Source organism: Haliotis cracherodii, unplaced genomic scaffold (genome assembly GCF_022045235.1).
Source record: "Haliotis cracherodii isolate W230 unplaced genomic scaffold, xgHalCrac1.p SCAF_27, whole genome shotgun sequence".
Taxonomy (NCBI): Eukaryota; Metazoa; Mollusca; class Gastropoda; order Lepetellida; family Haliotidae; genus Haliotis; species Haliotis cracherodii.
In genome coordinates, this window is record NW_027266283.1 from 392,546 (window position 1) to 417,699 (window position 25,154).

Consider the following 25,154-nt stretch of genomic DNA (forward strand, 5'->3'; position numbering starts at 1 on the left):
CAGACTACTGTAGCCTTCAGTGATGATGAATCTTGCTGTTACAGACTCTCACACAGACTACTGTAGCCTTCAGTTATGATGAATCTTGCTGTTACAGACTCTCACACAGACTACTGTAGCCTTCAGTGATGATGGATCTTGCTGTTACATACTCTCACACAGACTACAGACTCTCACACAGACTACTGTAGCCTTCAGTAATGATGACTCTTGCTGTTACAGACTCTCACACAGACTACTGTATCCTTCAGTAATGATAAATCTTGCTGTTACAGACTCTCCCACAGACTACTGTAGCCTTCAGTGATGATGAATCTTGCTGTTACAGACTCTCACTAAGACTAGTGTAGCCTTCAGTAATGATGAATCTTGCTGTTACAGACTCTCACACAGACTACTGTAGCCTTCAGTGATGATGAATCTTGCCGTTACAGACTCTCACTAAGACTACTGTAGCCTTCAGTAATGATGAATCTTGCTGTTACAGGCTGCCACACAGACCACTGCGGCCTTCAGTGATGATGAATCTTGCTGTAACAGACTCTCACTAAGACTACTGTAGCCTTCAGTAATGATGAATCTTGCTGTTACAGACTCTCACACAGACTACTGTAGCCTTCAGTGATGATGAATTTTGCTGTTACAGACTCTCACTAAGACTACTGTAGCCTTCAGTAATGATGAATCTTGCTGTTACAGACTCTCACTAAGACTACTGTGGCCTTCAGTAATGATGAATCTTGCTGTTACAGACTCTCACACAGACTACTGTAGCCTTCAGTGATGATGAATATTGCTGTTACAGACTCTCACACAGACTACTGTATCCTTCAGCAATGATGAATCTTGCTGTTACAGACTCTCCCACAGACTACTGTAGCCTTCAGTGATGATGAAACTTCCTGTTACAGACTCTCACACAGATTACTGTAGCCTTCAGTAATGATGAATCTTGCTGTTACAGACTCTCCCACAGACTATTGTAGCCTTCAGTAATGATGAATCTTGCTGTTACAGACTCCCACACAGACCACTGCGGCCTTCAGTGATGATGAATCTTGCTGTTACATACTCTCACAAGACTACTGTAGCCTTCAGCAATGATGAATCTTGCTGTTACAGACTCTCACACAGACTACTGTAGCCTTCAGTAATGATGAAACTTGCTGTTACAGACTCTCACACACACTACTGTAGCCTTCAGTAATGATGAATCTTGCTGTTACAGACTCTCACACAGACTACTGTAGCCTTCAGCAATGGTGACTCTTGCTGTTACAGACTCCAACCATGCTGACTGACCTGTTTAAGGAGAGGAATATGGTGGTGTATGTAGACGAGAAGGTTCTGGAAGACACGAGTAAACTATTCCGAACGGATAGCCAGGATCTTCTGTCCAAAATACAGACATTCAAAGAAGGTCAGTCACTGTACAACAATTCCGTAATATGATGATGTGATTGGCATGCTGCTTTGATGTATGAATAGGATTTTGAGACACACGCACCTGATTTTGCAATGTGCAATGTCTCAGTGACATTAGTGACAATTAATTGATTCAGTTTGTAGGGTCCAAAGATCCCCTTAGGGAACATCATATGCTTCAAACAGCAGTGACAGTGATCATGACGTCAACATTTAACTCTTTCCCGTGTGTACCGCGTGTTTGCTGCTGTAAGTGTCGAGTTCCCTGCTTCTGGAGAATTAGTCATGCTATGTAAGTGATGTTGGTTGTAGGTGAGGAAGATCTTACGTCTGCACCGTGTGCCTCGGTGGTGATGGGGTACTGCGCTATGCTTCGTCTTTATTTCAGGTAAGACGATGGTGATGTAGACATAACAGTTAACTGTGCATGGTTCTTCTTGCACAACGTAATAATAAAGGCTATGATAATCATATGTTCCACATTTTGATATGGGATCCAGGAAGTGTTAATGCTGCGATCGTTTTATTGAACGGGACCCTGTGCAATAATGGAAACATATTTGTAGCTTTTCATAGAAGTGGTTAGTTTAAGCTTTAGCCTGTTGAATTGTAGAATTGTTCTTAGCCCTGCCTGCTGGATTATGTTTTGTGCTGTAAAGAGGGTGGGTTATTTCAAGCAGTGGATTCAGATGGAGCATAGAGAGCTTAGAGGAAGGTAGTATATAGTGAGCTGTATTGTAGAGAGCAGCTGTTCAGTGCCAGCATCTGTTTGTTGTGGGAGAAAGAAATGAATCATGATGTAGTCACATATGTGGAAGGCAACATCAGAACAAGGGAGATAACTCTCAAGTTCATGTAGTCAATGCCTAGGACTATCTGAAAAGTGAATCTCTCTCAATGCATTTATTACCAACCTGGTGAAGATACAGGTTGTAAGATACAAAATCCGTACGCCACACGTGTGTCCTACAAGATTGATCTCGTTGTATTTGTTTTGATTGGATAATCGTGACCTCTGTCACACCAGAACTACTTTTCTTTCATAAAATATCACAAGAAGTCATTCACTTTTACAACTACGGAACAGAACTGAAATAATCTCATTAAAGTAAATGACATTTATGTACACACATTTTTTAAAACTAAACAAGATTGTCACGCGCATCAAAATCGCTTTGCATTCAATGTTATTTATGCATGGAGCTACTACACACATCATATAATCGCGCTATATCTATTTGCAATGTGCGACTACAGATAAATCCCTATGAATGTGACGCATCCAACCACATTCGTGACTTTCAATTTGATTTAAGGTAAACGGTTAAACATGGCGAAAAGAAGTCAGTTTAGACTATCTGGACAGATATCTAGATTCACGTTAGATGCTCCGGTTGGGCCATCAGTGTCCCCTTTGAATCGTATTTTGTGACATAGCTTGCGAAGGTGTGTGTTTATGAATGAACATACACGACTGCACTATCACATCACTCAAAGTGAACAGTTGCCATACAAATCATTCTAATACTCCACGGAAGTGTGCCTGACTTCTGCTTTTGTGGCCATAAAAAATCCCAAATGTGTACAACAACACTCCCTATTGATCTCTAGTGTAAAACGAGTAGAGTAGATGAGCGAGTAAATCACAGTTATTCGGATGGTGTCCTTCCCTTTGTTTGAAGCTGTCACTAGCATGCAAGCAGAATTGAGTTTGTATGTTTTCACGTCTTCACTATAGGGTGGCACAGTTAACATGAATGTCTTTGGCGAACACTCTGATTTCCCTCTTCCTAAATGGTACAAGCAGGATATCAATTTGGCTGATAGATCAAAGAAACCAAACCATTTTGATCACACAGCAGGGACCCCATCGGTGAGAGTGTCGGTCCGAGATTTAAAGTGTTGTGCTCATTGACTTTTTAAGTTTTCTTACAGTGGTCCTGCATACTAACAACAATGGGCTTTAATGACCATAGTTGCAACCGGTTTTTGTTTGGTGTGTTAACAAAAGGCAAGTTGTTTTGTATTTGCAGTTAACTACATATTTAACATGGTTAATAAATAAAATACCTCACTCATTCTATTTCAATATGATTTTTTTAAAACTCGCTTTCGCACGGTCACATACCTTAGAAAGTCCATTTGTTTAAAACAAATGGTATCTAACGAGAATGAGTGTAGTATTCTCTGTAAGCCGATCTGAAGGGTGAATCCAAGAGATGTGAGACTCTCTCTTTCTCCTTCCCTCTCTCCCTCCTTCCTTCCTTCCATTTAGCTCACCTGCAGAAATTATTCTCAAGCTATGGTTTCTAAAACCTGTTCACAGAATTCCAACTGAACTTTAATCATAGACACTATTCTTACTTCATTTGGAAAGCTAAAGAGGTTTGTGGCTATATTTTTCAAATGTAATATTTAAGTGTCAGTTTATTTTTTCTTCCCCACAATTGCGTACATCAAAGGAAAGACTTTGTAAATTTTCTTCCACATCATGAAGACAATGATGAGGAATAAATACATGTGTTGTCTGTAAAGTACATGAAAACTTCATTGAAAGTGGACAGCAGTAGTGACTGTAGATAATTCGGCTTCCTGATTATGTCGCGTTCGCTCATCATACCAAACGCCCCAGTTGGATTCCCCACAAGGGTATAATGTGCAGACATTTCTGGTGCCCCCCGTGATATTACTGGACTATTTCCTTTGATAGGCATTTAGAAGTTGGAGTACTAAGTAAGGATAAGAATTTATGGATGAACAACTTCTTTATTACGACGAGCGAAGTTTCGGTGTAGGTTCTAACACCATTATCAAGCAAGTGACAGATGTTGTGAGCCTGTCTTGCTAGGGTTGAAACAATTCATTTTTTGACTTGAGGTGGATGTTTGGAGGCATAGTGTATGTGTAACAGAATATGTGTGTGCATCGATAAATGATGTCAAAAACTCGGCTACGGGTGTGATTCGTTTTATTAGATGACGAGTGGTATACCTTTCTTTCACACCCTGAAATGCATTATAACACTCAATAAGAATCTTGTAAATTATGACAATTAATATGAGAACATGATACTTCATTAGGATTATCTTATACATATATAGAGGATATGTATACATCAAATCAAAATACTTCTTAGGTGGTGTAAAACGTGATCAATAGATAAACATAATAGTAATAATATATATTTACATGTGGTGATAAGTAAACATACCAGAAGTATGGCCTCTAGGTGTAGGTGACACTTTAGTCTGTCACGACTACATGGCCAGGGCTACAGTGACATCAAAGTATCTATAAATATGGAAGTTATTCTAAATGTACAATAAAACTAGCTTCCTTACACAATGCTCTTGCACGTGTGGACATTATTATCAAATCAGTGCTATTGTTTATACATATTTACAGATCTGAACACAGCACTACCATAAAACACAATAAATTACTAAACATCCTAAAACTATCATAAATGTCCACACACTTACAATACATTTAACACATATATGATAATAGCCTCATAAACATATTCAAACAACACTCTGTCCAGGAGAATAAGACATTGACTAACTCACACACATAACAAATACCTTATTTAACGTACAACTATTTATATAATCTTATTTATGAAAAGATAGATTTATATATGTTTACGTATAAAATTGGAAACATACCTTGACTTTACAAAATCTGTAAAATGTGTCCACTTGCTGTCGCCTGTCAGTGACTTGTCTGTGTAGTGACTGAGGTGCAAGTGAGGGTTAACAAGCATGCAAAGCTGACCCTAAGGAAAACAATAGGGTCAACCACTCAACCAGAACATTTGCCCTGGCTGACACAAAGGAGCTGATAGGGTAGTGACTGACCCAAGCATAACTAAGTTAAAAGGTGTTGTATCAAATCTTCATTAAAATCCCTCAAACCCATACTGCAAACTAATACTAAATACCAATACTAAATACTAATATTAAAAACTAATATTAATACTACTACTAATGCTAATACTAACTACAGTATGTATTATTTACACTATATACTAATACTGACACAAATAACTAATGCTAATATTACTACTAATACTAACTACACTATGTATTATATACACTATATACTACTGGTATATTGCTGGTTAGTTGACAGTTAAACAAAACTTGTAACTGCCACACACTTCCCCTCCCTGTTTAATGACGTCCTCGTCATTCTTGCTTACCAGCTACCAAGTTGACCAACGCATCCAGTGCCTTCTCTGATCTGCCTGCAAATACACCCTTAGCCATTAGGGAACTGAGGTACTCTGCACGCCCAAGCCAGTCTGATGATGGTGATGGTGATGGTGATGATGATGATGATGATGATGGAGATAATGCAGACATTACATAATCTCCTCTGGTCTGCCATGCTGGTCTTGTTCTCTCTCTGGTAGATCTCCTTGGTGCTGGTTTAGGTGGGACTGCGACCTTGGGTTGGGTCTGTGTGTCACCAGGACCGTCTTCAGGAGTCTGTGGTTCATTCTGTGAAGAGTCTGCATCCTGCTCCGTTCCTTGGGCGGCAGAGCTGTGGGCATCTTCAGCAGCATCTACCACTTCCTCTTCTCCTGTCACGACCTCATCTAGAACAGCACTGTCCTGTGCTTCTCCCTCAGTCGGCCTGTCAACCTACACAGTTCTTTCATAAGAGCTCCTTCAAAGTTGGCACCTTGATCTGAATGAATACGCACAGGTAATCCATAATGTACCACAAAGTTGTGAAAGAATACATCAGCAGTGGTCTTGGCAGTCATATTTCTGGTTGGATACGCCTGTGCATATCTGGTGAAGTGATCGGTGACTACAAGAATGTGTTGTTGTCAGCCCTTGGATGGTTCCAGTGTCAAAAAGTCCATACAGACTAATTCCAGAGGTTGTGATGTTTGTATGTTCACTAATGGGGCTCTTCTTGGGATAGTCTTGCGTCTAGTACACCGTTCACAATTATGTACATGTGCCTCTATATCCTTTGTCATCCCTGGCCAGTAGAATCTTGCTTTTATCAGTGAAGATGTTCGATCTCGACCAGGGTGACCCACATTGTCATGAAGACTATGCAGCGCTCCTTTACGGCATCTTGTTGGTAGCACTAACTGTTCCTGTACCTATCCATTGTCTTGGATTACTCGGTAGAGCACACCTCTCTTCAGCTTGAAGTGGTCAAAGCTCTTCAGTAAAGTAACCATCTCTGTATTTCCAGTGTAGTCTGTGTAATGTGGTCTTGTCCGATTCCTAAGATGGGTCATAATAATGTCTAGAGCTGGATCTCTTGTTTGGGCTCTCCGCAAGTCTGTAGCATTGATGGAACAGGTTTCTTCAGTGATGTTTAGTTCTTCATCAGGCAAAGCATCTGCTGAAAAACGAACACATTCCACTAGATTTGTAGGTAAAATCGTGCCACAAATAGCATGTACGGAGTCTTGAGAAATCACATCCACTTTCTCGTTTACTTCACTGGACTCTGGCAGCCTAGATAGTATGTCAGCATCGACATTGGCTTTTCCTGCTCTGTATTTGATGTCAAAGTTGTACGAAGCAAGTGCAGCTAACCATCTGTGTCCGGTGGCATCCAGCTTGGCACTAGTGAGGATATAAGTGAGTGGATTGTTATCCGTCAGTACAGTGAAATTCTGTCCCTAAAGATAATCATGGAACTTCTCACAAATGGACCATTTCAAGCACAAAAACTCAAGCTTGTGGGCAGAATAGTGGCGCTCCGACTTACTAAGTCCCCTGCTGGCATAAGCAATCATTCTTGGCTGTCCATTCTGTTGCTGGTATAACACTGCTCCAAGACCATGACTGCTGGCATCTGTGTGCAGTTCAAAGGGGAGGGAATAATCCACATAACCAAGAACCGGAGGTGTAGATAGACACGTCTTGAGTTCTTTAAAGGCACTCTCTTGAGTCGGTCCCCACTGCCACTGAACTTGCTCCCTCTTAGGAATGTGAGATTTCTTTCGATGAATCTTTGGCATTAGTTCTGAAAGAGGCTTGGCAATTGTGGAAAAGTTCCTCACAAACTTCCTATAGTAACGAGCAAATCAAAGGAATTCTGGTGTGCAAGGTGTTGGCCAGTCCTGAATCTTGTTTATCTTTTCTGGATCTGCCTCAATTCCATCTTCAGATACTATATATCCCACATATTTCACTCGTCTTTTGAAGAATTGGCATTTCTTTGGGGCTAGCTTCAAACCACATTCTCTGTAGGACCCGTTCCAGTCGCTCCAGATGTTCCTCAAATGTTCTTGAAAAGATAATCAGATCATCAAGATAGATTAAACATATATCAAGATGTAATCCAACGAGACACTGTTCCATTTGACGTTGGTAAGTCGCCGGTGCATTGCACAAACCAAAAGGCATACGATGGTATTCAAAGAATCCAAGAGGTCCAACTGTAAATGCTGTACGCTGCTTATGGTCCTCCTCCAACTCAACCTCGTGGTAACCACTCTTCATGTCCAGGACACTGTAATATTTCATCCCTCTGAGACAATCCAAGAGTTCTTCAATCCGGGGAAGAGCATAGGAATCCTTGATGGGCTTACGATTCAGCTGTCTGAAGTCAACACACATCCTCAGCTGGCCTGACTTCTTCCGTGCTAATACAACATTCGATGCTCATGGGCTATGAGAATGTCGTATCACTCCAGCAGATAAGAGTTGTTGAAGGTGTGTCCGGACTTCATCATACATGGCAGGTGGTATACGCCGGTGTCTCTGTTTGAAGGGGACATCATCAACCAGATCTATCCTATGCTTGACTGCATCTGAATGGCCTATGTCCTCTTCACCTTTTGAGAATATATCACGAAACTTCATGATGACTTGTATCCCTCTCTCAAACTCGTCTGGTGTTAGGGTACTGTGTTCAATCTCAACTTGCTCTGTCAATGCAACTCCTTCAAATGACTTGCCAATGGGCGGACGTTGTAAAGTAACTGGTTGGAGTTCACAAAGAATCGCTCTCGGTTGTATCACAACAGTACGTGTGGTAACATTAGCAATATGCACGTCTCTGTATCCAGGATAACTGATGTCATAATCAATAATCGTAGGGGCTATGTCCAAATCCGTAGGAATGGATGAACTGTTTGTTGGCTGTAAAAGGGCACAAACTCTTGGTCATCTAACTCCTTTGGTAAGGTGGCCTCTAAGCTGCGCACGGCTGTTGGCTGGTATGGTAGCTCTGGAACTTTCAGCGTTGTGTACTAGTCCAAGTCTCCAGTCATTCTTCTCCAAGTTCTTCTCACATAAGGTAAAAGCAAGGTACCAAGGCGTTGTTAGGTTGGCATGCTGCAAGTATCTGGCACCATGTCGTACCTTGCAATCCTTCAAGAAGTGGGTAAGCACATTGGTTCCTAATAGCACAGGCACTTTCCTATTGTACTGTGTATCTGGTACCACCAGTAACAAACAAGGAATAGCTTCACTAGTACCAGAACCTATTGCATTGACCTTGACCTCAATGAAACCATCGTAAGGTAATGTTTCGCCATCCGCGCATTCGATATCCAATAGATCTCCTAAGGGCTCAATAGGAATACTTGAGAGATGAGAATTGTAGAGGGACCTAGACACCAAAGATACTGATGCTCCTGTATCGAACAATGATCTGACCTGTGTATCTCCCATATATAAATCAACCTCATTCGTATTCCCAACTAATCCCTCAGGAACTCTGTTCCTGGGCTGTCTTGAAGGACCTATGGCTTGCCCCTGCCCATAGGCCTGCATGAGTTTAAAGTCCTCCCACGACGACTGTGTTCGAGTCTCACTCGGCATCCATACTGGTAATGGCCTCTCTGTCCACATCGCCAACACTCTGGATCAGCTGCTTCACTTCCTGCACGTTGTGATGAATAAGGCGAATATTCAGAATGGCCTTCTGGTCTTGGGTTAGAATAGTTGGAGGGCTGTCGACTCCTCCACTGGTTATCTCTCCTTGGCGCTTGTCAATAGTCCTGGGATGTTCTCCAACTCTGTCCTCTTTGGTTTTTCATGTCGGCCATGTCTGTAGTAAGTTGGTGTAGGATAGTCTTCATATCAGACATCTCCTTCTTCAATTCTGGTTCAGACTCCATGGCTCTCTTGGCGGTACAGGCCTGTTTCTGTTGGCGAGCTGATGTGGCGCTGTGTTGATCTGCCTCGATTTCACGTAGTGCTTCCAGTAAGTCCACAAAGTTATCCTCATGGCCCTTGAAAGAAGTTCCTCTAGTCTACAACTCCATACAGATACATCCTCTTTCTCTTCCTGCCGAGCGCTGTAGAAGAGTGCCATACTGCACTCTCTCCTCTCCACAACACCAAACACGCTTTTGAACTTCCTAAGTAAGTCAGTGGTGCTGGCGTCTGGTTGCATGTGAACGGCAATCTTGGCCGCCTCCCCCTTTAAGGAAACCCTTATAGCTTGGTCTTTAGCATCAGAGGAATAAACCTTGTTGTTAATGAGACAATCTACATGGTATCTCCAGACTTCATAAGATGTGTCTTTGTCAGATTTGGCACCGCTGAAATTTGGAAGTCTGGGGAACTTCTGATACATGTAGGTAGGCATGCCTGATGGTGGCTGTGGAGCTGTAGCTTGGGCTATTCCCTCCTTGGATTCCCCCTCTGATTCGACTGCAGAGTATTCGTTCATCCATGTTGCAAAGTCCTCTTGGGTGTCTGCTTTGGGTTTAACACCTAACTTCTTGAAAGCCAGGACAATATTCTTCAATTCATCACCGGTGAGTTCCATCCTTATAAATAAATATTCGTCCAAGACTCGGAATGAATTGTTCACAATGACTATCAGAGTCAAAAACTAAAACCAACTGAAAACCATGCTAAGTGTAGAACGGATACAAATGTCGTTCTATAAACGTACAGTGAAAAACAGTTACAACTGTCGTTTTGTTGACGCACAGTGTGTATATGTGTACGGTTTGGGTTTAAATTGGATAATGTGGTTTAATTTTGGTTTAAATTGGTTTAAGTAAATATAGTTGTCGTCTAACTATAAAGCAAAGTACATTTTACAGTGTAAGTATAGAACAGTTTAGGTGAAAGCAGTTTCAAAAGTTACCTTTTCTGACCCGATAATACCTCTTAATGAACTATCACAACATTACACTGACACTTAATAACAGCAATTACTTAACCTCACCACCCTCTTGTGGTTAAGGAAGTGTAATGCAGTTATACCTGTGACAGCAACACATTGTACTTATTGTATGATACCTGAAACGGAAACACAATGTAAGGTAGGTATTAGTAGTACTAAGTAACTGTATAGGAATACGTAACTTTAATTACTTAATGTGACTAAGTTACTTCATGGCTAACTTCTACAAGGTTAAATATAACACCATTAATACTGAATGAATATGATACTGTACCGTGATATCTATCCTATTTGTGTTCAACCCCACTGACTAACCAATAACTAAGGTCAAACTATAAAACATTAATCCTATTAGAAATACATGACCCAAAACAATACTAAATTACTAAAGAGCAAATGTTAGTATCCAGGGTGAGTGATTAATATGTGCTATATTGTCTGTTCAGTTCAGTGTTCTGTCTGTTGTCAATGAGAAAAAAACAATAAGGAAACCTACTAGCCTATATAGGTGAAGGTATTAGTACTTACGTAACTTTAGTGTAAGTTAGATTTATGTTTCTTTGGAATGAAAGTTAATAATTTATTTACTCTCCCTCACAACACTAGACTCATTCACACTAAACTTGAAACTGAGATTGAATATGCCAGCATGACTATAATAAACCATGGTATACCAAAGCATAAAAACAACAGGAAATATATTTCAAATGGATCAAATTAGATAAACGACACAATCAGTGATCACCGGTATATTTGCAAATCACGACAACACGTCGTGTCAAGGAGATCCCGCGATCTGTGAAAGTGGCCAAGCATCTCGTTTCCACGTACTTACAACGAATAGTCCGAACATGTATTTCACGAATGTTACAATCAAGAGTCATTAATCGTGCCACGATAAACATGATAACGCGTAGGCCTATATGACAATACATATATTAGATAACGTGAAAGGCTGAATTAATCAACTATTCAAGCACTATGGCATCCCGGGAAAACTATCACTGTTCATTCCCACATGTAGTCGTCAGATCCACACTCAATCATCAAGGTCCTCACTGGGGGCTCCATTTTGTAGCAGAATATGTGTGTGCATCGATAAATGATGTCAAAAACACGGCTACGGGTGTGATTCATTTTATTAGATGACGAGTGGTATACCTTTCTTTCACACCCTGAAATGCACAATAACACTCAATAAGTATCTTGTAAATTATGACAATTAAAATGAGAACATGATACTTCATTAGGATTACCTTATACATATATAGTGGATATGTATACATCAAATCAAAATACTTCTTAGGTGGTGTAAAACGTGATCAATAGATAAACATAATAATAATAATGATAATATATATTTACATGTGGTGATAAGTAAACATACCAGAAGTATGGCCTCTAGGTGTAGGTGGCACTTAAGTCTGCCACGACTACATGGCCAGGGCTACAGTGACATCAAAGTACCTATAAATATGGAAGTTATTCTAAATGTACAATAAAACTAGCTTCCTTACACAATGCTCTTGCACGTGTGGACATTATTATCAAATCAGTGCTATTGTTTATACATATTTACAGATCTGAACACAGCACTACCATAAAACACAATAAATTACTAAACATCCTAAAACTATCATAAATGTCCACACACTTACAATACATTTAACACATATATGATAATAGCCTCATAAACATATTCAAACAACACTCTGTCCAGGAGAATCAGACATTGACTAACTCACACACATAACAAATACCTTATTTAACGTACAACTATTTATATAATCTTATTTATGAAAAGATAGATTTATATATGTTTACGTATTAAATTGGAAACATACTGTTGTGAAAGCCTAGTGATAGGGAAAGGTGCTTACCTTACAGCGTAAGCTTGATGAAGGGGAGATCGAGATCGTGTTAGCTTCTGTGGGTTCTGTCCGTTCAGTCTGCTGTCTTGTCTCAATCTGTCGATTGTCACCTGTCAGATTTGGCGGGTAAGTTGATCACGTGCCTCGATCACACCCGGAAACATACGAGTAACATCGGGTGGCCTATCCGATGTAACCCAATGTACGAGTGTGGAAGCACCAATCACTACATTCCTCCCTCTTTTCTGGACTTGCCCCCCCTTGTGGTCTCAGGAGGACATGGAGGATCTAACAGGTGACCTTGCCAAAACATGAGAAAATCCCTGCAGGGTTGGGCAGCAGTTTTGTGCTATCAACCGAGACAGTTCGCGTAACTCATGGTTAAGATTAGTTATATGCCTTAAATAAGAAAATCCCCAACCAGATTGTTTGGTGGCAACCGAGTTGGTTCACGTAACTTAAATAGACGACAAAGCTGCTATGAGAATCCTAGAATCTAGACCGGATCGGTGGACTCAGTTCCAGTCCTGACCAAGTCAGATTAGGACAATGTTTCTATGAGAATCCTAGAATCTAGACCGGATCGGTGGACTCAGTTCCAGTCCTGACCAAGTCAGATTCAGAAATCCCATTCAGCTGGCGTGAATAATTATACTCTGTAGAGCTGCCTTGCGTTGACATAAGCACGCTCCAGGATGTTGGCGGTGGTACTCTGTCGAGCAGCGGCCACCATAGCTGCAACTTCACCCAGTAGTCTTGGGCTGTTAACTCCTCGGCGACCTGGGCGAGGCAACAGATATGGGGCATCAGTCTCCAAAAGGAAGCGCTTGGCATTAAGGAACCGCAGCGCTGATAGTTGTTGGTCATCAAAGCTGGCCACCATCCCGGTGTATCCAAACCACTTCTCAGGGAAGTGCTTGGTCCACAGTGCCACTTCTTTAAATGACCCAGAGAAACAATGGAGATGGAATCTCTGGGTGGACGGTACTCCAGCAGCCTGGGCAATTTGTAGGCATTCCTGTAGTGGAGCCTATTGGTAAGTGTCTGCGGTTGTGCCCCTGAGGTGGAGGATGATTGGCTTGGTTGATGGTGCCAGCTTGAACAGCTGCCCTAGGACTTGCCCTTGCCGTTCCCAGTTTCCCACAGTGAAGTCCAGGCCAATTTCCCCGAAGGCGATTACATCCTGGGATGATAGCAGGTGCCTTAACTTGTCGAGTTGGTCGGGGTCCATGGCCTGCACATTCTTTGGGTGGAAACCGACAGCTGTCTTCCAACACTGATGGAAAGTTGGTTGTTGGGGCCAGGTTGGTGGGTCGCAAAAGATCTGTAGCGCCTTCTGAAGGTTGATGGTTACCTCTTTTGGCTGGCCAGCCTTGTCCAGGACCTCTTCCAGGGGTGTGGCAGCGTCCAGATGGAGCCTGCTGCGCATCCTATCGGAGTGGAAATGGGTGTCAAAACCCCTGGGAAGTCTCTCTGGATTCGGCGGCGCTGAGGATGGAGTTGGTCGAGTGGACGGTCCGGGAAGCTCTGCTGTTTGAGTGGCTTGCACAGATGGCGATGGTCCTGGCAGTGGCAGAGGGTTCCCGAAGTTCCTGAAATGGTTTTGGACTCCATCCGAAGTGACATCCAGAAGGGCTACCAAGATCCTCCAATGTATTAGACAGGCAGGGCTATCCAGTGACAGGTTGATGGCATCTAGTGGTAACGGCCATCCTTTGATGTTACACAGCTCTTTAATATGCCCGTAGCAGCTTCCTCTTAGGGTTGTGTCTTTGGGAACAAGGCTATTCCTTAGGACGAACTGGTGTAATTCCGTCCAGGTAGCTCCTGCTCCCAAGATCTGCCGGGCAAGGTCCTCTATGGCCGATATCATGTCAACTGCCGTTTCTTGTGACGCTGGTACGGAGTCACGGAAACAGGGGGGGAGGTGAGCTCCGTAGGCATGGTGGCGCAGCGTCCTGCTTCTTTTACCGCACGTCCGTATTGGGCAGCTCGATCCCATTCCGTGGGGATGACTACTCTGGAATCGAGCTGCTATTTTCGGGGCGGCCTTGTTAATGACAGAGACGCTCAGCCCTTGGTTGATTGACCTGACCTGTCGTGAGGGAGAAGCCTGGTGCCTTGGCTCTGGGGCTTGCCTCCTTGACATAGGGCGTCGATCCCGTCTTGGGGAGACATGTCGTTCCTGCCTTGGAACTTCCCGTCTTGGGATAGGTCTATGGGGCGAAGGTCGTCGTTCCCGTCTTGGAGAGCCATGTCGCCGGGGTGAAGAGCGCCGTTCCTTTCTGGGAGAGGCTCGTCTTACAGGGGAAGAGTGCTGCCTGTGTCTTGCAGTGTTGTAATATACAGACACCTGACGATGGGGTGATCGCCTGGGTGATTGCCTGCGTGATTGTCGGTAAGACGGGCGTGGTTGGACTTTTGGCTCATAGCTGGCAACAGGAAGATAGACGACAGAGGCCACCTGCCGTCTATCCGGGCTCTGACAGGCTCGCTTCCTGGAAGATTTGATGTGATCCTCAGGGCTTCGTTTCCTGGAGGGCGCGGCCCGGAGCTGATATCTACCATCCTTGGATGTTGGGGATAGGTCTGGTACATGTCCCAGGGATACCTCTGGTTGATCTGACATTGATCGTTCATGATGAGGGGCAGGGGACCTTCTTCCGGGAGATGTTGGAGCTCCTAGGCTGGTCTGGGAGCCCGAAGACGTAGATAACATGTCTCCAGCCCAGTAGGAAGTAGATGCATCCCTGCTCCTGGCTCCATGGCGTTCGCTGGAGCGTCCTCGTCTTTGAAATACCATTTTTCTGAAACATTAGAGTTTTCCCTCTAGGATACTCTGTCCTTTCCTGTGGTGCAGTGAGGACAGATGTATTCATCCAGAGCGTTTGCTGTTCTCTTGGTGATTCCAACGCATGCTCCATGAAACCATTGGTCACATCGGTCACAGCCTATCATTAATCGTCCATCATCGGGTTTATTACAGATACAATAATTTGTTTGCTTCTTGAAGAGCCACTCGAAGTTGAGATCCTCTTGAGTATCAGAAGTACTCTTTGTCTTAGATAACCTCTGGATCCAACTTGGAATTACCCGATCTCGACAAGGCTTGAGGCGATCATGGTGATGTACTGATGTTGTCTTCCTTGTCCGGACTTCATATAGTGTATTGGAAATCCTGGTAGTGATTATCCCGGGTCCTTACCAGGATGGAGACAACTTCTTGCACTTTCCTTGTATGGAGGCAGTGTCCAGTATATACACCATCTCTCCCTCTTCAAACTTCCGGGACAAAATCCTCAAATCGTAATCCCTCTTCATTTGGAGCTGGGTAGTTTGCAATTTATTACGGGCAAGGCGATGTACCTCACCAAGAGCTGAGGCTAGCTGATGCACATATGTGTCAGGGTTCAAGGATGGAGATTCCTCCTGCGTGGCGCTGAAGACTAGCTCTGCAGGTTGATTGATTTCCCTACCAAGCATCAGCATGTTGGCGGTATATCCCGTTTGCCGATTAACTGCAGACCTCAATGCTCCTGCCAGTTGTGGTAAAAATTCATCCCACCTGGATTGATTTGCATCTATGTGGCAACGAATGGCTTGCAGGAGGGTGCGATTAAATCGCTCCACTTGTCCATTAGCAGAGGGACGATATGGGGTTGTCCTGGTTTTATGTATCTGTAGTAGGATGCAAAGTTCAGTGAACAATTTGCTCTCGAAGTTTCTTCCTTGATCTGTAAATACTTGGAAAGGGCAACCGAATCTAGAGAAAAAACCATCTACGGCAGCTTTGGCTGTCACCTCAGCCGTTTGGGTAGGCAAAGCTATGCACTCCACCCATTTGGTGAATTGGTCAACCATCATCAAGATGTATCGATTACCCAACTTGCTTTTGGGCAAGGGGCCAATGAAATCAAGATGAACTCTTTCCATGGGTGCCCCTGCATGAAAGTTGATCATTGGTGACCGGGCATGTCATACAGGTCCTTTGTTTCGGCTACATGTTGAACATGTGCTGACATACAACTTGATATCTTGTACCATGCCATGCCAGTAGAAACGGGTTTTAACTCTATAGATTGTTTTTTCCATTCCCAGATGTGCCGCAGCCATGACATCATGATTCAACCTTAGCACTTCTTGCTGTAATGATTTCGGGACCACTAGGGATGCCATGCCTCGTGTTGTCTTTTCTTTTATGAGAGGATCAACACGTAACAATCCCTGCTTGTCAATCTGTAAAATGTGTCCACTTGCTGTCGCCTGTCAGTGACTTGTCTGTGTAGTGACTGAGGTGCAAGTGAGGGTTAACAAGCATGCAAAGCTGACCCTAAGGAAAACAATAGGGTCAACCACTCAACCAGAACATTTGCCCTGGCTGACACAAAGGAGCTGATAGGGTAGTGACTGACCCAAGCATAACTAAGTTAAAAGGTGTTGTATCAAATCTTCATTAAAATCCCTCAAACCCATACTGCTAACTAATACTAAATACCAATACTAAATACTAATATTCAATACTAATATTAATAATAATACTAATGCTAATACTAACTACAGTATGTATTAGTTACACTATATACTAATACTGACACAAATAACTAATGCTAATATTACTACTAATACTAACTACACTATGTATTATATACACTATATACTACTGGTATATTACTGGTTAGTTGACAGTTAAACAAAACCTGTAACTGCCACATATGTATTGATCTGAGTGGGTAGGTTTCTGATAAACAGTGGTCTGGAGTTTGACGTTATTATCTTTCTGTACGAGCACATCAAGGAAGGGGAGCTGTCGATTGCATTCGTGGGTTTTGGGAATTCAGGTGGTCAAGTAGAGTTCTGGGGTCACTTGCTTGATAACGGTATTAGAATCTACACCGAAACGTCGCTCTTATTTGTAATCAAGAAGTTAAAAATTATAAATATAAATTCTTATCCTTGCTCACTGGAATATTACTAAAATCGGCGTAAGGCCAAACCCACTCTCTACTGTGACGGCTTTCAGCTCTGGTTCCCTCAATTAGACAACAATCAAATCCATTCAAAAAGTTGAGTTAAAATCCATTTGAAACAAAGTAGTTGCAGTTGTCAGGTTTTGGGGTGAACATGGACGTCAGGTTGGCTTGTCTGTGCCTTATGAGTTCTGTTTGTTGAAATTACCTCCCCTTGATCTAACGGGACACCTGCCAACATGAAGTTGTACATGATGTGATTTAGTTATTATGATGTCGAGTGCTGTGTGTAGAGTGTGGTTGTCTCCCCAGCAAAGTGTTCCTCCTGTGATGGCCTTCAACATGGGATCCCTCGGCTTCCTCACTCCATTCCACTTCTGCAACTTCCAGGAACAAGTAACCAGTGTTTTACAAGGTATGATATATAGACATTGTTTCTGAGTGATAGGGAAAGAAGTCACCAGTGTTTTACAAGGTACGATATATAGACATTGTTTCTGAGTGGTAGGGAAAGAAGTCACCAGTGTTTTACAAGGTACGATATATAGACATTAATTCTGAGTGATATGGAAAGTAGTCACCAGTGTTTTACAAGGTACGATATATAGACATTGTTTCTGAGTGGTAGGGAAAGAAGTCACCAGTGTTTTACAAGGTACGATATGTAGACATTGTTTCTGAGTGATAGTGAAAGAAGTCAACAGTGTTTTACAAGGTACGATATATAGACATAGTTTCTGGGTGATAGGGAAAGAAGTCACCAGTGTTTTACAAGGTACGATATGTAGACATTGTTTCTGAGTGATAGGGAAAGAAGTCAACAGTGTTTTACAAGGTACGATATATAGACATAGTTTCTGGGTGATAGGGAAAGAAGTCACCAGTGTTTTACAAGGTACGATATATAGACATTGCTTCTGAGTGGTATGGAAAGAAGTCACCAGTCCTGTACAAGGTATGATATATAGGCATTGTTTCTGAGTAATAGGGAAAGAAGTCAACAGTGTTTTACAAGGTACGATATATAGACATAGTTTCTGGGTGATAGGGAAAGAAGTCACCAGTGTTTTACAAGGTACGATATATAGACATTGTTTCTGAGTGATAGGGAAACAAGTCACCAGTCTTTTACAAGGTAATTAAGATATGGATACTTTGTTTCTGAGTTATAGGGAAACAAGTCACCAGTTTTTTACAAGGTAATTAAGATATGGAGACATTGTTTCTGAGAGATAGGGAAAGAAGTCAACAGTGTTTTACAAGGTACGATATATAGACATTGCTTCTGAGTGGTAGGGAAAAAAGTCAACAGTGTTTGACAAGGTATGATATATAGACATTGTTTCTGAGTGATAGGGAAAAAAGTCAACAGTGTTTTACAAGGTACGATATATAGACATTGTTTCTGAGTGGTAGGGAAAAAAGTCACCAGTGTTTTACAAGGTACGATATATAGACATTGTTTCTGAGTGATAGGGAAAGAAGTCACCAGTGTTTTACAAGGTACGATATATAGACATTGTTTCTGAGTAATAGGGAAAGAAGTCACCAGTGTTTTACAAGGTACGATATGTAGACATAGTTTCTGAGTGATAGGGAAAGAAGTCAACAGTGTTTTACAAGGTACGATATGTAGACATTGTTTCTGAGTGATAGGGAAAGAAGTCACCAGTGTTTTACAAGGTACGATATGTAGACATTGTTTCTGAGTGATAGGGAGAGAAGTCACCAGTGTTTTACAAGGTACGATATATAGACATTCTTTCTGAGTTATAGGGAAACAAGTCACCAGTCTTTTACAAGGTAATTAAGATATGGAGACATTGTTTCTGAGTTATAGGGAAACAAGTCACCAGTTTTTTACAAGATAATTCGGATATGGAGACATAGTTTCTGAGTGATAGGGAAACAAGTCACCAGTGTTTTACAGGGTAATTAAGATATGGAGACATAGTTTCTGAGTGATAGGGAAACAAGTCACCAGTGTTTTACAAGGTAATTAAGATATGAAGACATAAGTATTCACTACAGTTACATGGGAAGATCAGTTTGTATGTATACATGTATACATTCATAAGTATTCAATACAGTTGCATGGGAAGATCAGTTTGCATGTATACATGCATAAGTATTCACTACAGTTGCATGGGAAGATCATCATGCATTTTACATGTATACATATACAAGTCGTCACTACAGTTACATGGGAAGATCAGTTTGCATGTATACATGTATACATTCACCAGTCTTCACTACAGTTGCATGGGAAGATCAGTTTGCATGTATACATGTATACATACATAAGTTTTCACTACAGTTACATGGGAAGATCATCATGCATATTACATGTATACATATACAAGTCTTCACTACAGTTACAAGGGAAGATCAGTTTGCATGTATACATACATAAGTATTCACTACAGTTACATGGGAAGATCAGTTTGCATGTATACATACATAAATATTCACTACAGTTACTTGGGAAGATCATCATGCATGTTACATGTATACATATACAAGTATTCACTACAGTTACAGGGGAAGATCAGTTTGCATGTATACATATATACATTCACCAGTCTTCACTACAGTTGCATGGGAAGATCAGTTTGTATGTATACATGTATACATACATAAGTATTCACTACAGTTACATGGGAAGATCAGTTTGCATGTATACATACATAAATATTCACTACAGTTACTTGGGAAGATCATCATGCATGTTACATGTATACATATACAAGTATTCACTACAGTTACAGGGGAAGATCAGTTTGCATGTATACATATATACATTCACCAGTCTTCACTACAGTTGCATGGGAAGATCAGTTTGCATGTATACATGTATACATACATAAGTTTTCACTACAGTTGCATGGGAAGATCAGTTTGCATGTATACATGTATACATACACAAGTAGTCACTACAGTTACTTGGGAAGATCATCATGCATGTAACATGTATACATATACAAGTATTCACTACAGTTACAGTGGAAGATCAGTTTGCATGTATACATGTATACATACATAAGTATTCACTACAGTTACATGGGAAGATCAGTTTGCATGTATACATGTATACATACATAAATATTCACTACAGTTACTTGGGAAGATCATCATGCATGTAACATGTATACATATACAAGTATTCACTACAGTTACAGTGGAAGATCAGTTTGCATGTATACATGTATACATACATAAGTATTCACTACAGTTACATGGGAAGATCATCATGCATATTACATGTATACATATACAAGTCTTCACTACAGTTACATGGGAAGATCAGTTTGCATGTATACATGTATACATTCACCAGTCTTCACTGCAGTTACTTGGGAAGATCAGTTTGCATGTATACATACATAAGTATTCACTACAGTTACATTGGAAGATCATCATGCATGGGTCATGTATACATATACAAGTCTTCACTACAGTTACAAGGGAAGATCAGTTTGCATGTATACATACATAAATATTCACTACAGTTACTTGGGAAGATCATCATGCATGTTACATGTATACATATACAAGTATTCACTACAGTTACAGGGGAAGATCAGTTTGCATGTATACATGTATACATACATAAGCAGTCACATGGGAAGATCACTTTGTATGTATACATATATACATACATAAGTAGTCACTACAGTTGCATGGGAAGATCATCATGCATGTATACATGTATACATATACAAGTATTCACTACAGTTACATGGGGAGATAATCATGCATGTATACATGTATACATATACAAGTATTCACTACAGTTACATGGGAAGATCAGTTGGGCCTTTTTCTGTTCACCCGAGGGACCCTCAGGACTATTTATGGAACATTTGAGGGCCACTTAGGGCTATATTTAATTCACAGAGCCACTGATGGTGCTTTTGTATCTGTTTCAGAGCTCTTCAGGGCCAAGTGTGGCAGTGGCGGGGCCACTTTTGGGACATTGTGTTAATTTCAGGGCCACTCAGGAACATGTGTGGTAAACTCTTTGACCCTGATCTTTCAGTTTAGTGGTCCTCAGCTTAGCCCCGGAACATCCTTGATCTCTTCAGATTCTGGTGTTGTGGCGTTTTCACGTGTTCGTTGCAACGATGTGGCAATTTCACTTGTCTGGTTTCAGGGAGAGTATGCTGCAATAAGATCGTCTGTAGACAACATTCTCTCGAGAAGTTTGGGGGCACGGGTGACCCAGTCGTGTTAGGCGCTGCAATTCGCTGTGCAGAGTTGCGTCCCTTGGACACGCCAGAAATCTATGCTTGTGGGTTCGAATCCCGGTTCGCCCCGATGTTTCTAGGTTTGTCAGCACAATATCCGTGCCCGTGGGTTTCATCGAAGTTGTAAACGTCTGAGACCTGCATCACTTCAGGCTTTCCTCACACATTAACCTGACACGTCGTGATATAACTGGAATACTGTTAAAAGCGGCGTCAAACCAAACTCACTCACTCACCTTAACCACCACAAATATAAATGTGTCAGTGCTTATCTGAGTGAGGCACGTGTGTCCCCGGGAGAAGGGGGGACCACAGGAACTCGTTGATAGCGTGTATAACATTATATATTTGTATAGAGAGAAAAAAACACCCCTCTATACACATCGAGACAAGGAGTGACCCCCGCCATCTTGGTACTTATTCAAGATTTCACAATCGGTTCGAATCACAGCTGTATGTATATAAGTGAGCTGCAAGTGGTTTTTTTCTTTGACAGGAAATCAGACCTACACAAACCAGTACTATGTCACGATTTGTTCTTCCCTGTCAGACCACTATATCATCATGGTCATTTTTGTCGTCGATGTTCACCACATTCAATGCTTGGACATGCTTCACCATGTCTGCATTTCCTCCAAGAGAGGCCACATGAAGAATGTTCTTTCAGTTATCATCCACTAATGATACATCAGCTCCTTCTCCCAGAAGTAAGTCAAACACTTGTCTGTGTCCCTTCCCTGCTGCCACCATCAGGGGTGTCAAACCGTACTGTCCCCAAGTGTTGATGTCTGCAACCTTCTGTGAGAGGACATACTTGACCATGTCCACATGTCCTCCAAGACAGGCTACATGAAGGATGTTGTTTCTGCCATCATCCACTAATGATACACCAGCTCCTCGTGTTAGAAGTAAGTCAAACACTTGTCTGTGTCCATGCACTGCTGCCACCATGAGGGGTGTCCACCCGTACTGGCCCCTACTGTTGTATCTGCAACCTTCAGTCACCATGTCTACATGTCGTCCAAGAGAGGCAACATGAAGGATGTTGTATCCGTCATCATCCACTAATGTTACATCAGCTCCTTCTCTCACAAGTAAGTCAAACACTTGTCAGTGTCCCTTCACTGCTGCCGCCAACAGGGGTGTCCTCCCGTAATGCCCCCTACTGTTGATGTCTGCAACCTTCTGTGAGAGGATATACTTGAGCATGTCCACATGTCCTCCAAGACAGGCCACATGAAGGATGTTGTTTCTGTTATCATCCACTAATGATACACCAGCTCCTCGTGTTAGAAGTAAGTCAAACACTTGTCAGTGTCCCTTCACTGCTGCCGCCAACAGGGGTGTCCTCCCGTAATGCCCCCTACTGTTGATGTCTGCAACCTTATGTGAGAGGACATACTTCACAATGTCCACATGTCCTCTAAGAGAGGCTACGTGAAGGATGTTGCCTCCGTCATCATCCACTAATGATACATCAGCTCCTTGTGTCACAAGTTAGTCAAACACTCGTCTGTGTCCCTTCTCTGCTGCCACCATGAGGGGTGTCCTCCCGTACTCCCCCTACTGTTGATGTCTGCAACCTTATGTGACAGGACATACTTAACCATGTCCACATGTCCTCCAAGACAGGCCGCATGAAGGATGTTGTCTCCGTCATTATTCAGTAATGATACATCAGCTCCTTCTCTCACAAGTAAGTCAAACACTTGTCTGTGTCCCTTGTCTGCTGCCACCATCAGGGGTGTGCTCCCGTACTGCCCCCTACTGTTGATGTCTGCAACGGTCTCTGAGAGGACATACTTCACCATGTCCACATGTCCTCCAAGACAGGCTACATGAAGGATGTTGTTTCTGTTATCATCCACTAATGTTACATCACCCCCTTCTCTCACAAGTAAGTCAAACACTTGTCTGTGTCCCTCCTCTGCTGCCATCATCAGGGGTGTGCTCCCGCACTGGCCCCTTCTGTTGAGGTCTACCAGACTCTTCGATAAGATGTGTCTGAACCGGTCCAGGTTTCCCTCCTTTGAGGCAAAATGGAGGTCTGTATCTGCACGTAGGGGGTAACAACAGCGAATAACAAAGCCAGATAGAATTAATAATCTATTTACAAACTAAATAACTTACCAAATATTCACTCACTTCATTTCAACCCACTAACATCCTGCCACTCATACCATACACATATGTGTTTACCACAAGTAAAGACCTTCTCCTCTGCCGATGGAACAATCGCCCACTAAAACGTAGAGTTTCCCCAAAATTCCAGATTTTTAAGCGCCAATAAGACTCACCTTTTTAAGTTCGCCCTCATTGGCTGAACTTAAACCTCTATTGTGCGCTTCGAGCATATCCAAATGTTGATGTTGATCGAAATATAATATCATCTTTTTTACAGACAGTTCTCATGACTCGCTACGGGCTGCTGTACCTCTCCCCATAGAACATGTCTCGGATGAGATGGACTGACGTCTACGACAGGACCAGAACCAGTCGGCAACACCAGTTCACTTAGTCCAATCACATTAGAACAACATTCACCATTTTCAATTATATGGTGTCTTCAATGTGCTGCCATTACCTCGCCTGTATCAGTGCAAAACGCGGTCACACCGACATTGACATTGTTATATGGGTTTTGTCAATGAATTTATCATGATTGATCAGACAAAAGACCAAATGTTATGTTTGTTTGTTTTAAACAGCTTTACATTAACACCACTTTACATTAAGCATTGTTAGTTTTTTCCCGCAAGTATTTGACGTGTATACATTATCACTAAGTATTTGAATGGTATAAGATGTGGTACACATAAGCAAGAGAATTAATGCATGTCAATGTCTTCATTTTTTGGAACACAACAATTGGGAAGGAGTAAGTATGTAATCCGTTGTGTTCCTCATAATAAAGAAGCTGACATGCATTAATTCTCTTCCCCATATGTGTTGTGGTTTGGTGGTATGCTATGTACTACATTCTTTCTGTGAAAGTCTCTTGTGTGTGTGTGTGGGAGGGGGGGGGGGGGGGGGGGGGATTTGCTGTGCAGAGTTGCGTCCCTTTGGCACGCCAGAAACCTATGATTGTGGGTTTGAATCCCGGTTCGCTCAAATTATGTTCCTAGGTTTGTCAGCACCATATCCGTGCTCGTGGGTTTCACCGAAGTGGTAAACGTCAGAGACCTGCATCACTTCGAGCTTTCCTCCCACTTAAGCTGACACGCAGTGATATAGCTGGAATAATGTTAAAAGCGGCGTTAAACCCAACTCACTTACTCACTGACTCTTGTGGGCGGCGGTGTAGCCTTCCGACTTGTAGATCCTCTACCCTGTGGATCAGATCCCACTGTATTCCATTAGCCCCGAGTGTCGCTCGCTCCGCACCATATACACTTACCTCCCTGTGCAACCTCAGTGACCTACGTCCTCTTTCACGTCTCCCCTGTACATCAGCTGACCACATAGTAAGACGGTCCAATGTTACCCAGGGATATCTTACCTCACACTGGGGACCT

The 25,154-nt window shown here is 42.2% G+C and overlaps 1 protein-coding gene and 2 pseudogenes across 1 annotated transcript; all 3 read right to left on the bottom strand.

Moving 5' to 3' along the window:
* Positions 1–9,510: 9,510 nt before the first annotated feature.
* Positions 9,511–10,188, bottom strand: LOC139473116 (paraneoplastic antigen Ma2-like). The gene has a single exon (XM_071255637.1). It carries the CDS (start codon positions 10,186–10,188, stop codon positions 9,511–9,513), a length of 678 nt encoding a protein of 225 aa, XP_071111738.1.
* Positions 10,189–13,074: 2,886 nt separating this feature from the next.
* On the bottom strand, positions 13,075–15,228 carry LOC139473104 (uncharacterized; annotated as a pseudogene).
* Positions 15,229–22,150: 6,922 nt separating this feature from the next.
* The window catches only part of LOC139473118 (serine/threonine-protein phosphatase 6 regulatory ankyrin repeat subunit A-like), a 76,754-nt pseudogene continuing 73,750 nt past the window's right edge, over positions 22,151–25,154 (bottom strand).